The sequence below is a fragment of the Drosophila biarmipes genome, chromosome 2L (assembly GCF_025231255.1).
Source record: "Drosophila biarmipes strain raj3 chromosome 2L, RU_DBia_V1.1, whole genome shotgun sequence".
In the NCBI taxonomy this organism is placed as follows: Eukaryota; Metazoa; Arthropoda; class Insecta; order Diptera; family Drosophilidae; genus Drosophila; species Drosophila biarmipes.
In genome coordinates this window covers 17,349,293-17,364,667 of record NC_066612.1, presented here as the reverse complement: position 1 = coordinate 17,364,667, position 15,375 = coordinate 17,349,293, and the positions used below count along the sequence as shown (strand labels likewise).

Below are 15,375 nucleotides of genomic sequence, written 5' to 3'. Positions count from 1 at the left end.
AAAGGCTTTACAGAAAATTCGCATCCTTTTCTTGAAAGTCATAATTTTGTTATGGTCATCAGACCATTTTAAAAATCATCTTGATTTTTCAATTCTTCATAAATATTTAAATTTCATATTCCATTTCACATTTAGTTTCCTTGGACGCCAGCTCTCAAAAGAATGGGGTGGAAATCTCGGCGATAAGATAAAGCTCTTATATTGGATTCGATTACTTTATTTATTTCCCGCCCTAAATTAATGACTTTAGATAAAGCATCTGCTACAACAGAATTAAAATATTCAATTTATTTATAATATTTGCACCTTTAAGCGATAAGATAACTGACCTTGTAATTTCTCTTAATATGAATAAATACTACTGATTGCAGCTTTGCTAGTACTACATTAAAGTTTACTTGGCTTCGTGAAATTTATTTTGGATTTAATTGTTAAGGTAAAGCAAGGTTATCTTTTACTTATTTACAGTTCCCAATCTGTTTAGATTAAATGGTCCGTCTTTAAATTGTATAATTTCGTATTTAATGAAATTCCGTAGATCATATTCATATCATTTCATAATTTTATTACCTTTTTTGCTCATCAAGTATACAAGAATAGCACTTATATTTATCGCGCTTGTCACTTGCGATATCTTATAAAACCATTTAAATGAACCTATTCAAATTTTGTAGCCTAAGATCATATTTATACCCGTTTCTTGTAGAGTATGTATTTATAAATAACTAAATCGTTGACTATATTTATTTTGCATACATGGTGAACACCATTTGATTTCCAAATAGTGATACAAACAAATCAATTGTTTAGAAAATACCTTTTAATTTAAATTTCGAATTATAAAGGTCTCCGGAAATGTGATGCCTTACCAAATGTAGGTATAAGCTATAAAAAAGGTATTCTAATTTCATGTTCATGTTATGTGAAATAATTTAGTTTTTAATGCAATGTGAAATTTTTTTTTAGACACGAAAGGAATACTATTTTTATTAGTAAAATACAGATTTGATTTAAATACTAATTAGATCCTAAAAATTTTAGACGATGTTAAACAGCTCAATATAAAAAACATTATTTCTACCACTTTTTGAAAAACTGTCCAGTCTGAACTAATGAACCTACAGGCTTATTCTATATGTCACTAGAAAAGTATTTAGAAATGCTTTGTTGATTTCTCGATATCATTTCAACATACAAAAGTTCTGATACTAAATTTTATTCTTTATTCTTTATTTGTAGCCTCATAATTTCTTAAAGATATACAATTTGTAAGTATTATGATCATATTAACAAAATACATTTTATGTATTACTATTCATAGTTGCCGCATTTCATGAAGCAAAAGTTTGCATTTGATAACTTTGAAAGTGCTGAAACTAAAATTTTATAAATTACTTCGGACAATAAACACATCAAATAGCAAACCTTTTGTGCGATTCTCAGCAGGTTGACGTAGGTAATATGTCCCGTCTGCATGACCATGTCGTGAAAGACCTTGGTATCTCCCGCCGTCAAAAGCTCATAGGGCGTGCCAAACTCCACAGCCCGTCCAGCATCCATGACCAATATCTTGTCCGAGTCCATGACGGTGTGCAATCGATGGGCTATTGTCAGGACGGTGCAGTCCTTGAACTTCTTCCGAATGGTGGTTTGGATGATGGCATCCGTCTGGGGATCCACGTTGGCTGTGGCCTCGTCCATCACGAGGATTCTATTATCCCGCAGAATGGCCCGTGCCAAGCAGACCAACTGGCGCTGGCCCACACTTAAGTTGGATCCTCCCTCGGTGATTTTGGTCTCTAGGCCAGTGGCCAAATTGGCCACCACATCCTTAAGCTTCACCTCCTCCAAGGAGTGCCACAGCTTTTCATCACTGTACTCGTGGAAGGGATCCAAGTTGTACCGCATAGTGCCGGAGAACAGAACGGGTTCCTGGGGAATAATCGAGATCTTGCTGCGCAGGTCGTGCAGACCCATCTCACTTGTGTCCCTCTTGTCTATGAGGACGGATCCATCGTTGTAAGACAGTCGGAAGAGGGCGTTTATGAGCGAGGACTTGCCAGCCCCAGTGCGCCCCACGATGCCTATCTTTTCTCTCGGCTTGATGACGAAACTGAGTGATTTGAGGACGTTTTCCGCCTTTGGATCTGGAGTGTAGCGTAGGCTGAGGTCGTCAAACATGATTTTCCCTTGCTCCGGCCAGGTCTGGGGTAACTTTTTGTCCGCTTCCAAGGCTCCCTCTGGCTCAATGTCCTCGTACTCAAGCACTCTCTCCACGGAGACCATTGTGGTCTCCAACTCGGCGGATTGGCGGACAGTCCACTGGACCATACCCATCCAACCCATGGTCTGGCAGAAATTTGATGAGGAAATGTCCTTCGGGGAGGCATGTTTTCAAGGCTCTTACCTGTGTTATCGCCAGACCTACATCAGCTCCATTGGCTGGCGGAAAGACGAAGAAGCCGAGTGTGACGATAGCTATATAGAGCAGACAGAATACGTCTATCCATAATCCAAAAGCGCGTGATGTGCTGAGGAGCATATAGGCCGCGGAGCTGTGCATATCCTGGTAACTATCAAACTCTGCCTCTAATATTTGTTGAGCTCCGAAGGCTCGAATCGTGGGAAGTCCAGTCAAGGAAGCAGCAAAGTGCGAGTAAACCGGAGATCGAGCTGTTGAAATGTGGAGAGGTTTTTTCCCCTTTAAAGCATTTTATGTTTAGTATTACTTACTGCTGGCCTCTAGTCGCTTTAAATCACGCGAAGTTTTAAGGTAAAAAATACGCAGGTAATAAAAGACTACACCAATAGCCAGGGCGGGTATGAAAAATAGGGGATTTACAATGGATATGACAACGATATTTCCGGCAAGCGACAGAAAGTCCTGAATGACATTCACCATTACAGGGGGAAGTATCTCATCCACTTGACCCATGTCCTTGGAGAAGCGATTTAGGATACCCCCCGAAGAGTTCGTGTTGAAAAAGTACATGGAGGCTCGAGAAATGCCTCGAAACATGGTGTTGTGCAACCGAATAGAGGCCTTCATCGCCAAATTGTAAAACAGAAAGGACCGTTTTACAGTCCCAAGAATGGTAAGCACAGTAATCAGCATAAAAACGTAGGTGTCGTGCATCGCGTCATCCGCACCTTTTGAGTTCATTACGTCTTCTTGGACAACAATGTCGCGTTTCTTTGACACCCTGAACTAAAAAGGTATTTTATTATTATATTTTAATACTAATTACTGCTTACCAGGGCACTAGAAAGTAATATCCAAGTGAGGCTAGTCCTTGGGATCCCAAAAAGAAGCTTATCATCACGACGAAGGGGAGAAGTCCGCCGCCAGCTTTGAAGTAGTCGATGTACACTCCCCAGCCACCGCAATTAACCCCTTTCCGCTCATGGTTGATCACCTCTTCCGGAGCATCTTCTGGACAGGATTCCGGATTGGACAGCTCAGATTCCACACTACTGCGTCGCTGGTCTGTGATACTGGGGGTCCTTGATCGTTCCTGCGCCGGCTCCTCGTGCATATCTGGCTCATTCAGTACGCTACCAAGGTCGGCACCCGTCTTTTGAAGCTCCTCATAGGTGCCCACAGCACTAACCCGTCCCTTATCCAGGACAACTACTTGATCGGCCTGCTGCAGGAACTGCAGCTGGTGGGTGGCCAGAATGACAATACGATCCCGCAGGTAGCCACGCACGCAGTGCTCGAAGAGATGGCGGGCCACGTTGGTGTCCACCGCACTCAGCGGATCGTCCAGCAAGTAAATGGAGGCCTCTCGGTAGACAGCCCTGGCCAAACTGATCCTGGCCTTCTGGCCGCCCGACAGTGAAGCACCGCGGTCTCCCACAATGGTTTTATCCTTGAGCGGAAGTAGCTCAAAGTCCCGTTCCAGAGCGCATTCCTTCACCACCGCATCGTACCGCCGGCGGTCCATGGGCTGGCCGAAGAGGATGTTCTGGCGCACGCTGCCGGAAAAAAGCCACGGCTCCTGAGAGGCATAGGACAACGATCCACTGGTCTCAATCTCACCAGACTCGACGCGCAGCTCTCCAAGAATTGCCTGAATCAGGCTGGATTTTCCTGACCCAGTGTGACCCACAATGGCCAGCAACGTGCCAGGATGCACCTGAAGATTCACTCCACTAAGTGTGTAGTCCGGTGCATTGGTATCCCACTTGGCGTTAAGTCCGCTTATGGATAAACGCGCTTTTTCATGAAGGGGTTCTTCAGTAGTAATGACGGGATGATTCGTGCGCAAAAGTGTTTCCTCAAGGTTTCTTCCTTCCCCTGTGAAGTCTTCCTTGCTATCCGAGGGTTCTAGCTCTTCAGATTGCAAAAACTTCTGCACACGCTTGATGGCAACTAGGATCTCCGCGGTCTGAGTGATGCCTATTGGAAAAAGAGTGGTCATATTGACGCGCAAGACGTTGTAGTATGCTGTTATCAGAAAAGCCACTTCCGCCGTAAGGAACTGGCCCAATAGCACAAACCCCACCAAACTGAGGAAGATGGACACTCGGGTGAGAAAGTTACTAAGGGACGAGAGGACACCCTTAATGTAGGCAGCGTGCCGAATGGTATTGATCTCCTTTCTGCGGGCGTAGGCAACCAATCGCTCGAAGGGCAGCTCCCAGGCGTACATTTTAATGACCTGTATGCCGGAGATGATCTCGGTCATCATCCGCATTCTTTTGTCCGTTCGCATGGCGGTTTCTCGACGCAGTAATGCGATCTTGTGGCCCAGATACATCTGCAGAGGTATAAACATTAACATGAAGGATATGCCAAAGACTGCAGCAATTCCAATCTGTAAAGGAACTTAAATTTAAATGAACTAATTGGGGACCATAAATTAGGCAACTCACCTCTTGGAACATGAGGCAGGTTACACACAGCGTCTGAAGAGGACCCAGCCAAAGAATGTGCGTACTCTGAAGAAAAGAGTCCATGCGGCCCAGGTCGTTGGTAATTAAGTTGATGATGTGCCCCGCAGACATTTCGCCCAACGCAGTATTGCTCAACCGAAGGCTCTTCCGGTATATCAGGCTGGTCAGACCCACCCGAATCTTAAATCCTGCCGAACCACAAAGGGCAACCCATGAAAAAACATAAAATTGGAATGATAAGAATAGTACAAGTTTGTATGCCAAAGCTAGTTTCCATTCTCTTTTGAGGTCCAGTCTTATGAATTGAGTTATTCTTTAAGAGCTTAAAAGGTCAGATAGGACAAGGTGACAACAACCACTGCTTCTCATTTCTTGTCTATGTTCAAAAAGAGTCAGTTTCTTACCAAAATGATTGGTGGCAAATGCGAAAGGATGAAGGATAGTTATAAGAAGGACGTCGCACAAAATGACTCCTGCCGCATATGCATATGCGTTCCCATTGGACTCAGAGCCGTGGGAGAAGGAAGACATCAGCTTAACCAGAAACGGAGGCCGCATTGTTAGTACAACATTCATAACGAAGACAACTAGGCCAAGGAAGCAGAAATACCAGCCGTATACCCTTAGAAGACACCTCAGCAAACTGGCGTTCTCCTTGCGAGTCTCCATTTCAGTTTTCCAGGCACTGCATAATTTATTGCTGAGGGTTTCTTAAATATGGATGTATGTATGTTTGCATTCCAAGACTAAACGTAATCAAAAAATATCCAATCTTACCTGACTTGTGTTCCTTCAAGGTTCTGTAAAGGTCCCTGGTGTCTAATGTAACAGTGCGCCCCCTAAGAAAAGTGGGCATGGTATACCTAAAGTATTTTAATTAGTATCCAATTTATGAATTTAACATATGTTCAGTCTTACCAAAAACTTAATATCTCAAATAAATTCGATCGCTCTCGCGGATTTTCCGCGAGATACTCAGCTTTTACCGTCTGCATTGTTCACACCTGTTAGATCTGCAGAGCTAAATACGACTTAAAAAAATCTTAAACTAGTTATATATTTACCTTACAAGTAAATTTGTACCGTCTGCTCATCCCAAAGTTCTGCAACCTAATACCCATCGGTTGAGAGCCTATCGACTCAGATAGACTAGATAAGATTGAGTTTAATGCTTTGAGGGCTTCAGGTTGAGATATGCTTTTTTTAATTCTATGGTTTTTATCAAAATGAAAACAATAATAAAGCACTTTCTCCAGATTACTATTATGTCTAGACTTTATTTCTTTTTTGGAACAGTGAGATAAGAGATAAGATAATCAACGCTAATTTGTGTGCTGACTTCCTTAACCTAATTTAACCTTCGACAAATCCAATTGGCAAATATTGTAAAATCTCAGCCATACATTTGCAATTTCTAAATTTGTATAATCTTTTACAAAGTTTGGACTTTAAGGACCTTCAAAGGACTGAAATGAATAAATGGTTAGGTACACAAGTATATGAAACGTTTCTGATAACAACAAACCTTCTCTGCGATGCTTAGCAAGTTGCTGTAGGAGACATGTCCCGTCTGCATGACCATGTCGTGAAACACCTTGGTATCTCCCGCCGTCAAAAGCTCATAGGGCGTGCCAAACTCCACAGCCCGTCCAGCATCCATGACCAAAATCTTGTCCGAGTCTATGACGGTGTGCAATCGATGGGCTATTGTCAGGACGGTGCAGTCCTTGAACTTCTTCCGAATGGTGGTTTGGATGATGGCATCCGTCTGGGGATCCACGTTGGCTGTGGCCTCGTCCATCACAAGGATTCTATTATCCCGCAGAATGGCCCGTGCCAAGCAGACTAACTGGCGCTGACCCACGCTAAAGTTGGATCCTCCCTCCGTGATTTTGGTCTCTAAGCCAGTGGCCAAATTGGCCACCACATCCTTAAGCTTCACCTCCTTTAAGGAGTGCCACAGCTTTTCATCACTGTACTCGTGGAAGGGATCCAAGTTGTACCGCATAGTGCCGGAGAACAGAACGGGTTCCTGGGGAATAATCGAGATCTTGCTGCGCAGGTCGTGCAGACCCATCTCACTTGTGTCCCTCTTGTCTATGAGGACGGATCCATCGTTGTAAGACAGTCGGAAGAGGGCGTTTATGAGCGAGGACTTGCCAGCCCCAGTGCGCCCCACGATGCCTATCTTTTCCCTCGGCTTGATGACGAAACTGAGTGACTTGAGGACGTTTTCCGCTTTTGGATCTGGAGTGTAGCGCAGGCTGAGGTCGTCAAACACGATTTTCCCTTGCTCTGGCCAGGACTGGGGTGGCTTCCTTTTCGCTGGGCCTTCCAAGGCTCCCTCTGGCTCAATGTCCTCGTACTCAAGCACTCTCTCCACGGATATCATTGTGGTCTCTAACTCGGCGGATTGGCGGATTCCCCACTGCACCATGGATGTTAAACCGAGAGCCTGTGTGAATCGGAAAGCTCAAGCTGGGGGAAGACAACATTTAGTTGTATCTGACTTACCTGTGTAATGGCCAGACCCACTACTCCTCCATTTACCGGCGGAAATACGAAGAAACTTAGCGTAATGATTGCTATATAAAGAACACATACACAATCTAGCCAATACCCAAAAGCCCGAGATGTGGTGATGAACATGAAAAGTGTGGAGCTGTGCACGTCCTGCAACTTGTCGAACTCCAGTTCAAGGGTGCTCTGAGCTTCAAAGGCACGAATAGTGCTTAGACCAGATAGGGAAGCAGCCAAATGGGAGTAGACGGGCGATCGAGCTTTAAATAGTTGGAAACACATCAAGACATACGTTGTCATTACTTTTCTAATACCCAGGTAAAGATAAGCATTTTTAAGAAAAAAAACTTAATTATTTTGAAATAAGATATAATATTACTTACTGATTGCTTCAATGCGTTTTAAATCGCTCGAGGTTTTTAGATAAAAGGTTCGCAGCTTGTACGTAACTATTGCTACAAGAAGTGTCGGAATCAGCAAAAGCGGATTGACGATTAATATTACGATGACTATTCCGGCCAGTGAAAGAAAGATTTGTGCAACATCTACCATCAAAAATGGCACTGTCTCATCAACTTGGCTCATATCCTTGGAAAAACGATTCAGAATCCGTCCATGCTCGTTTATACTGAAGAAGTACATTGAGGCGCGCGTAATCGCGTTGAACGTTGTATTGTGCAAACGGATAGATGCCTTCTTGCCAATGTAAAATAAATAAATAGCAGAAGCCACGCTCAGTATAATCGTCAAAACTATTATCATTGTGAATATGCACATGTCCATGGTGTCAGAGTTTATAGACCACTCCACGTCCAGCCGACTTATAAGGATGCTCGACCCCAGAAGTCCTTCTTGATTTTGGTCGGTAACTTTGCGCTGTTTGCTAACCCTAAAGTGATGAAACAGTTAGATATACAACAAACAAGATACCAACATAATTTGACGACCGTGTCCTTACCAGTAATTCAAGAAGTAGTCGCCCCCCGAGATCACACCTTGCGCAAGCACGAAGCAGCTAATCATCATGAAACAGGATTGAAATCCACCGCCGGCCTGGAAGTACTTCCTGTACAAGGACAGACTGATGCCGCCTGATTCTTGTAGCTCCGTATTGATTATCTCCGGACAAGAATCTGCTATAGAATGCTCTGATTTTTCGCTGTTGCGGCGTAGCTTGTGATTGTTGCTGTAGATACTCGCATCCTCAGGATCAGCATCTGGTTCCTTCTCTGTTTGGCGAAGCATGGTGAAGCCTTCTTTGAGTAGCGATTCATAGGTGCCCACAGCACTCACCTGTCCTTTATCCATCAGCAAAATCTGGTCGGCTTGCTGCAGAAACTGCTGCTGATGTGTGACCAGGACTACAGTGCGTCCTCGCAGATACCCTCGTACACATCGCTCAAAGAGGTGCCGGGCCACATTTGTGTCCACAGCACTCAGCGGATCATCCAGCAAGTAGATGGAGGCCTCTCGGTAGACAGCCCTCGCCAAGCAGATCCTCGCCCTCTGACCCCCAGACAGGGAAGCCCCATGATCTCCCACAACGGTTTTGTCCTTAAGCGGAAGAATCTCAAAGTCTCGAACCAGAGCGCATTCCTTCACCACCGCTTCGTACCGCCGCCGGTCCATGGGCTGGCCAAAGAGGATATTCTGGCGCACGGTGCCGGAGAAAAGCCACGGCTCCTGGGAGAAGTAAGATACGGAGCCATTAACCAGGACCTGTCCGGACTCAGCTTGCAGCTCGCCAAGAATGGCTTGTACGAGACTCGATTTGCCGGATCCCGTGGGTCCCGCAATGGCTACTACGGTGCCTGGATGAATCTGCAGACTTATTCCACTAAGTGTGTAGTCGGGCGAGCTAGTGTCCCACTTGGCCGAGAACCTTGTGATGGAGATTCCAGACAATGGCGGTCGGATGAGAGGAATAACGGCGGAGGTTTTCGGGGACAATAGGTTTTCCTCCGCTTCATCGCGAACCTTCTTGGCGTTAGCATTCTCAGGAGGATTTTCACAACTTGCACTCTGTCCAATTTCCTCCAATTGCATAAAGTTTTCTATACGCTTCATAGAAACCAGAAATTGAGCCGCCTGATTAATGGCTGCGGGGAAAAAAATGGCCATGGAAGTTTGTAGTACGTTGTAGTAGGCGGTAATCAGGAAAGCCACCTCCTGTGTAAGAAGCTTTCCTAAAACCACATAACCAACTAGGCTGAGGAATATGGAGACGCGTGACACGAATATTCCGAAGGCCAAAGTAATAGCTTCTACATAAGCCCCTTGGCAAATAGTGTTGACCTCCTTTTTCCGCGCATATGCCACCATCTGCTGAAAGGGTATCTCCCAAGCATACATTTTGATCACTTGAATGCCCGAGATGATTTCGTTGATCATCCGAATTCGGTTGTCCGTTCTTTTAGCAGCTTTAAGTCGCAGCACTGAGCTGATCTTACCCAGATACATCTGCAGTGGGACGAAGAACACCATGAAAGCGACGCCAAACAGAGCAGCTATTCCAATCTGGAGTGCGATGCGAGCGAGTGAGCATGAGCATGATTCAGAGAATTATTCAGAGCTTTGGCTTACCTCCTGGTACATGAAGAAAGTGATTAATAGCGTCTCCAGCGGCGCCACCCACAAGTAGTGAGTATGGAAAGGTACACTGCCCAAACGGCCCAGGTCGTTGGATATAAGATTAAGCACATGTCCCGACATCGAGTCGGCCAGTGCCCGCTTGCTCAGTCGAAGCGCTTTCCTATAGATCATGCTCCCTATTGCGACTCGCATCTTGAAGCCTATAAAAACGAACAGCGATTAGATTATAAGCTGACCAAAAACTGCACTACCAGACTTACAGATATGTTGAATGCCAAAGAAGAGCGGATGTACGATGATCACACTGAAAACGCTGATCAAAATAAGTCCACCTGCGTGGTAATACCCTACCTCAGACTGTTCTGAGCCGTTCGTAAAGTAGGAAATGAGCTTCAGCAAGATCATTGGCTGAAAGGATCTCAGTCCCAACTCTAAGAGAAGGTTTACTAGACCGAAAAAACCATACTGCCATCCGAAAACTCGAAGTAAAGCTCTTAGCAGATTCGCGGTTCCCCTGGAACCTCTTGATTCTCGCTCCCACGAGGCGCACAATTTGTTGCCAAGGTTATCTGAAAATTTTTCCAGCAATATGAATGTTTAGAAGATGTGCTTACTCCAAAGATAAAAAGTAATTGCCGGACTATGATCATAGATGGTAGTACGGATTGAACACATTAACACACTATACCCGAATTGTGTTCCTTTAAGGTCCTGTAAACGTCCTTGGTTTCCAGTGTATCCTTGGACCCCTTTAAAAATATGGGCATGGTATACCTAGAATTTAGTTTTAGTACCCACAATTACAATTTCACACAATCGATTTCTTACCAAAAACATAATGATGAAACAAAATTGGATCGCTCTCTCGGATTCTCCGGCAGCACTTCATTTCTCACTTTTTGCATTTTACGATCGCTTTGGCAGTTCTTTAATTTGATGTCCTCTTAAAGTGAAGACTGAATTATTGTCCCTAGTGTTGAATGAACATTAACACGTTTGTAACAGAATTATTATAATCCAATAAGTAATAATTATTTTCTCGTTACGAAAATCTGTTACCAACTCCTAAATAATCTTTTGACATACTCTACTAGCTCCAAAACTGTTTATCTAATCACGAAAAGGTCAAATCGAGTACTTTATAACCACTGGTAGTATTTATATAAGGTGGTATTTCAATTCTTCTTTCTCAAAGAAAAAAGCCTTTCTGTAGAACTCGACTGCCCGCCAAATAGCTCTGCAGTCTACTGACGAATGGAAAGCATTTGGCTAATATGTACATAGGTCCAATGCTCAACAGAGAAGTGAGATAACTGTGTGTTTATGGTTTTAAGAAGCAACCCTTAATAACAGGGAAGAAAAGCACGTTACTTAAAAGGTATCACCAAGGTCGTTTGGTACATAAACAAATAAATTCAGAATCAGCAGATTCAAAATATTATGATACTGTGCATTGATTTTAATGCGGATTGTATTTGGTTTGGAAATAGTTTAACAATCAAAACATAGTTATTACAACTCAGCTACTTTACTAAATGCACCAACCATTTAAAAGCTTTATGTGGCGTCAAAGAGCTAATAGCATTCAAGGGGCTAAAGCAGATCGAATGTCCTAATATTTGGATATACCCTTGTATGGTGAGTGATAGGACTTGGTTAACTCGCATTTCTTCTGGAACTCTTATTTTCGTTAGCATAAAGTTCGCCTCAAAAATAGCTCAAAAGCTTTTAGCAATAATAAAAGCAAACTTTGTACGACTCTGGTAAGACCCATACCATACCATACCATCGCAGGTGAAATGCGCTGTACATACCTACAATTGTTATCACACCGGGTCGGGGTATTGAAGCTATCAGCAAAAAGAGAACTAACGTTCTCCGGGACTATATATGTAAATAAAGATAAGCATTGCATACGGAGAGCTTGGCCAGTTACCAGCGGGCTCATTAGAAATCGACTGGGTAAGTGGGGGTAAAACAATATTGCCAAACAGTTGGGGAGCCAGTTAGCCAACAGTGGTCGATCCAAGCGGGTGGAAGTTTCAATTGAGATCTATTCAAAAGCGAGAGCCATGAGGGAATATAACTTTTGCGCCTTTCTGATAACAGCAGTCGTTGTCAGCCAGCTGGGCAGTACTTTAGCCATACGTAAGCAGTTCATTTTCCAATACGATCTCTATTTAATTTTCCTCTTCAAACAACGCAGAGTGCTATAGCTGCAAATCATCGGAAACTGGAGAGGCAAGCTGTCTAATGAGTCCATCTACCCAAAATGCTGAAGAGTGTTCTAATGATTGTTACACCTCGGTATCTGCAGGTGAGTTCGAATGACTCATGACCGACTATTTCACATTCTTAGACAAAGGTAAATGCAGGCAGTGGCAGTGGCCTCCCTTATCGATCATGTCAGCCAAAGGCGATTATCTCTGTTAGTGATAAGGTAGATCCTAATTTTCGGAGAACTTTAACACTGACTTAATAATTTGTGTGCTGTTTAGTAATTCATTTACCAACTCTAACGCCCACAATCCACCCAAAACTGTGGTGGCCACAGTTTTAATAAACGTTAACATAACATATACTGAAATAGCCGATAGGTGGCGCTTTACAATATCCCTCTGCAGCTTATTTCTATTTTGATTTCAAGGCGATTGCCTCCTGACTATAGCGTTCTTCCCTGTTTTTTATTATTATTGGGTAATATAATTTGTTATATTTACTTACTCCGTATTATCGTCCAAATCTATAGCACTATATGTGCAGTGTATACGTCAGATCGCAGTAACGAATGATACACTTTCCTACGAAAATATGTAGGTATGTAATCACCAACTGCGTTTTAAATATACATACAAATGTATATACAAGTGCTGTTTCTGGAAATAGCAATAAACCATTTCGAATTATGAAAATAGAACGACATTTATTGGTATTGAAAAGACCCTGGATCCGGTCAAAATGAAACTAATTATGATGTAGTATACTTTTGACACTCAATTAGGATCACATCTTTCTTAAATATTAGGGGATTATTTAGTTTTTCGAAGGAAGCTAAGGTTTTGTTAATGTTTATGTTAGTTGGAAGAGATCTTTTTACCAAATTTAACTTTATTTAACAACTCGGCCTGTTCGGGCTGAATGAAGGCGGTCAACTGCTCTGACTCTCAGCTCACGATCCGCATCAAGCCCGACTCTTCGTGAGAAGTTAGGGCGATGAGATTGAGAGATAGAGAAGAGTAAGAGGCACCCTACTTTACAACAGAAGGTATTTTACGAATTTACAAGAACAAACCATAGATACTACTATGCAGCAATCCTGCTACACTTATCTCCTGAAAATACTTTTACTTTTTGTCGCATTTTTCGAAAGTAATTATCTATTATACATGGTTTCGGCTTATAAACATCTATTTTATTTAAAGAAGTACGAAGGATTATTGATGAGAAGGCTAAGAACATGTTCTTACATACCCACTTTAATGTCGTATTTTAAAATGCAGTTATAAAGTATAATATTCTTCTATATATAAACCAGTACTTCCCCAGTAGATTAGTTTTCTGATCCTAGGTACCCCCATATTGTTGCTCCGTTGGTTAAAGGCGCAATGTGATGAATGTAATCTGTTTCATTGCAGACGGCACAATAACTCGCGGATGCTTGGGCAACGATACCGCCTGCTCTTTACCTTCCTGTTCGTCCTGCAAAGAGAACAACTGCAACACGAACATTGTGTGCAAGGAATGCCTTGGGTTGGAGGAGTGTGCCACGGCCAATATGACGGATGCGAAATACAATGCGGTGTGCCCGCTCCTCGATGGCACACAGTGCGTGAGCCTGGTGAACGACAACCGGACAGTGAGCCTTTCGTGTGGCTCCTCCTGTGCGAATGTCACGTGCTCCTCCTGCACGACGTCTCTCTGCAATGAAGCGTTGTACCCCGCCGATCGTCGGCAGTGCTACACTTGCTCAGGAACGGATTGCGATACGGTTGCGGCCTCGATTGCCACTGGATGTAGTCAAACTGACGCCAAGTGCTTCACCACCGGAACGTCTGCGACCAACATGACCCGTGGCTGCACATCGGCCACCACGGATATTAAGTGCGCGGCCGACAGCACCGATCCCGGCTGCCTGCTATGCGACTCCAACTTGTGCAACTCGCAGCAGTACCAACGGGACGCCGGATCCTGCATTATCTGCGACAACTGTGACGCCCAGCAGAATGCGTCCCAGAAGCAGTCCTGCGACCAAGCCCTCTATAACCAGACGATCGGATGCTACACACTGACTACGGGCAGCACTGTAAGTCGAGGGTGTTTGAACAAATTGGAGGGAGAGTGCTCTGCGAACAATTCCTGCACTTCCTGCTCGGATGCCGGATGCAATGTGGCCGCCGTGGACGTCCCATTCGAGTGCATCGCCTGCATTTCGAACGAGGTTGCCGACTGCTGGTCAGCCACTAAGCCGGAAGACCTGCCTGCGGTGAAGTGCGGGAACGGAACCTGCTTCAGCGGAATCTGGAGTAAGTTTGAACTAAGCATAAGAAGGGAAACATATTTTCGACGTCTCTTGCAAAATTGTTTAAAGAATCTTTGTCAAAAATAGGGGAACATTAAAAATTGGTACCTCGCCCGATTCAATAATATTTAAAAAACAAGCTAACTCTAAATTTTTACCATCCTTTTTTTATATTTTTGACGTTGCGCATATTTTTAATAGGAACAAATTGATCACTTCAAATGTTAAACAATTAAAATAGTGTGTTACACTTTATATACTTTCCGAATAAGTAAGATAAATATCTACTTTTTTGCAGATGGCCTCGGAGTTCGAGACTGTTTTAGCTCCGCTAGTCAATTGATGCAGTACCAGTGCGATCACAATGTGGAGGGTCATCAGTGCACCACCTGCACGACGCTCACCAAGTGCAACGCAAAGGGCTTTAGCGGAGCCGCCTCCCTCAGCCAGATGGGCGTGGTCGGTCTGCTGATGGCCCTCATGCTCGCACTTCGCAGTAGCCTGTAATCCTGGAACTTCTGATAAGGCTGGCTTATCTAGCCAGGTCAACAGGTGGTGGCTGGGTCTATGACTCAGGCAGAACAACAGACAAAAAAGTATCATAACTATTATAACTGAAGCTAATTAGCAATACTTTTATAATCCGAAATAAAACATCTGTAAATAAAATGAATGGTTTTTGTTACTTCGGCATTTGGTTAGGCGTTGGAATATCATATTTCCCTTTATCAGTGACTGCAAGTGGCAAGCTTATCAAAATGGCAGAATAATACATTATCAGGCAATAAAAGCAGCAAAAGCGAAAAATATTAAGCCAGAAGGAATATTAAAGAATATTTAAGTTT

At 43.6% G+C, this 15,375-nt stretch overlaps 3 protein-coding genes across 3 annotated transcripts; 1 reads left to right on the top strand and 2 right to left on the bottom strand.

Moving 5' to 3' along the window:
• Nucleotides 1–1,241: 1,241 nt before the first annotated feature.
• On the bottom strand, nucleotides 1,242–5,894 carry LOC108033312 (probable multidrug resistance-associated protein lethal(2)03659). Its single transcript, XM_050884998.1, has 9 exons — nucleotides 5,818–5,894; nucleotides 5,677–5,762; nucleotides 5,304–5,609; nucleotides 4,879–5,087; nucleotides 3,256–4,820; nucleotides 2,734–3,203; nucleotides 2,408–2,673; nucleotides 1,426–2,349; nucleotides 1,242–1,250 (listed from the first exon to the last, which is right to left on the bottom strand). The coding sequence occupies exons 1-9, from the start codon at nucleotides 5,892–5,894 to the stop codon at nucleotides 1,242–1,244; spliced, it is 3,912 nt and encodes a 1,303-aa protein (XP_050740955.1).
• A 407-nt stretch (nucleotides 5,895–6,301) lies between these two features.
• Nucleotides 6,302–10,916, bottom strand: LOC108034320 (probable multidrug resistance-associated protein lethal(2)03659). The gene is made up of 9 exons (XM_017109191.3): nucleotides 10,840–10,916; nucleotides 10,700–10,785; nucleotides 10,272–10,580; nucleotides 10,003–10,211; nucleotides 8,378–9,936; nucleotides 7,803–8,308; nucleotides 7,414–7,679; nucleotides 6,425–7,354; nucleotides 6,302–6,365 (listed from the first exon to the last, which is right to left on the bottom strand). The coding sequence occupies exons 1-9, from the start codon at nucleotides 10,914–10,916 to the stop codon at nucleotides 6,348–6,350; spliced, it is 3,960 nt and encodes a 1,319-aa protein (XP_016964680.2). The 3' UTR covers nucleotides 6,302–6,347.
• Nucleotides 10,917–11,991: 1,075 nt separating this feature from the next.
• Nucleotides 11,992–15,203, top strand: LOC108034305 (uncharacterized). Its single transcript, XM_017109175.3, has 4 exons — nucleotides 11,992–12,159; nucleotides 12,218–12,328; nucleotides 13,647–14,534; nucleotides 14,829–15,203. The coding sequence occupies exons 1-4, from the start codon at nucleotides 12,084–12,086 to the stop codon at nucleotides 15,035–15,037; spliced, it is 1,284 nt and encodes a 427-aa protein (XP_016964664.1). The 5' UTR covers nucleotides 11,992–12,083; the 3' UTR covers nucleotides 15,038–15,203.
• Nucleotides 15,204–15,375: the final 172 nt, after the last annotated feature.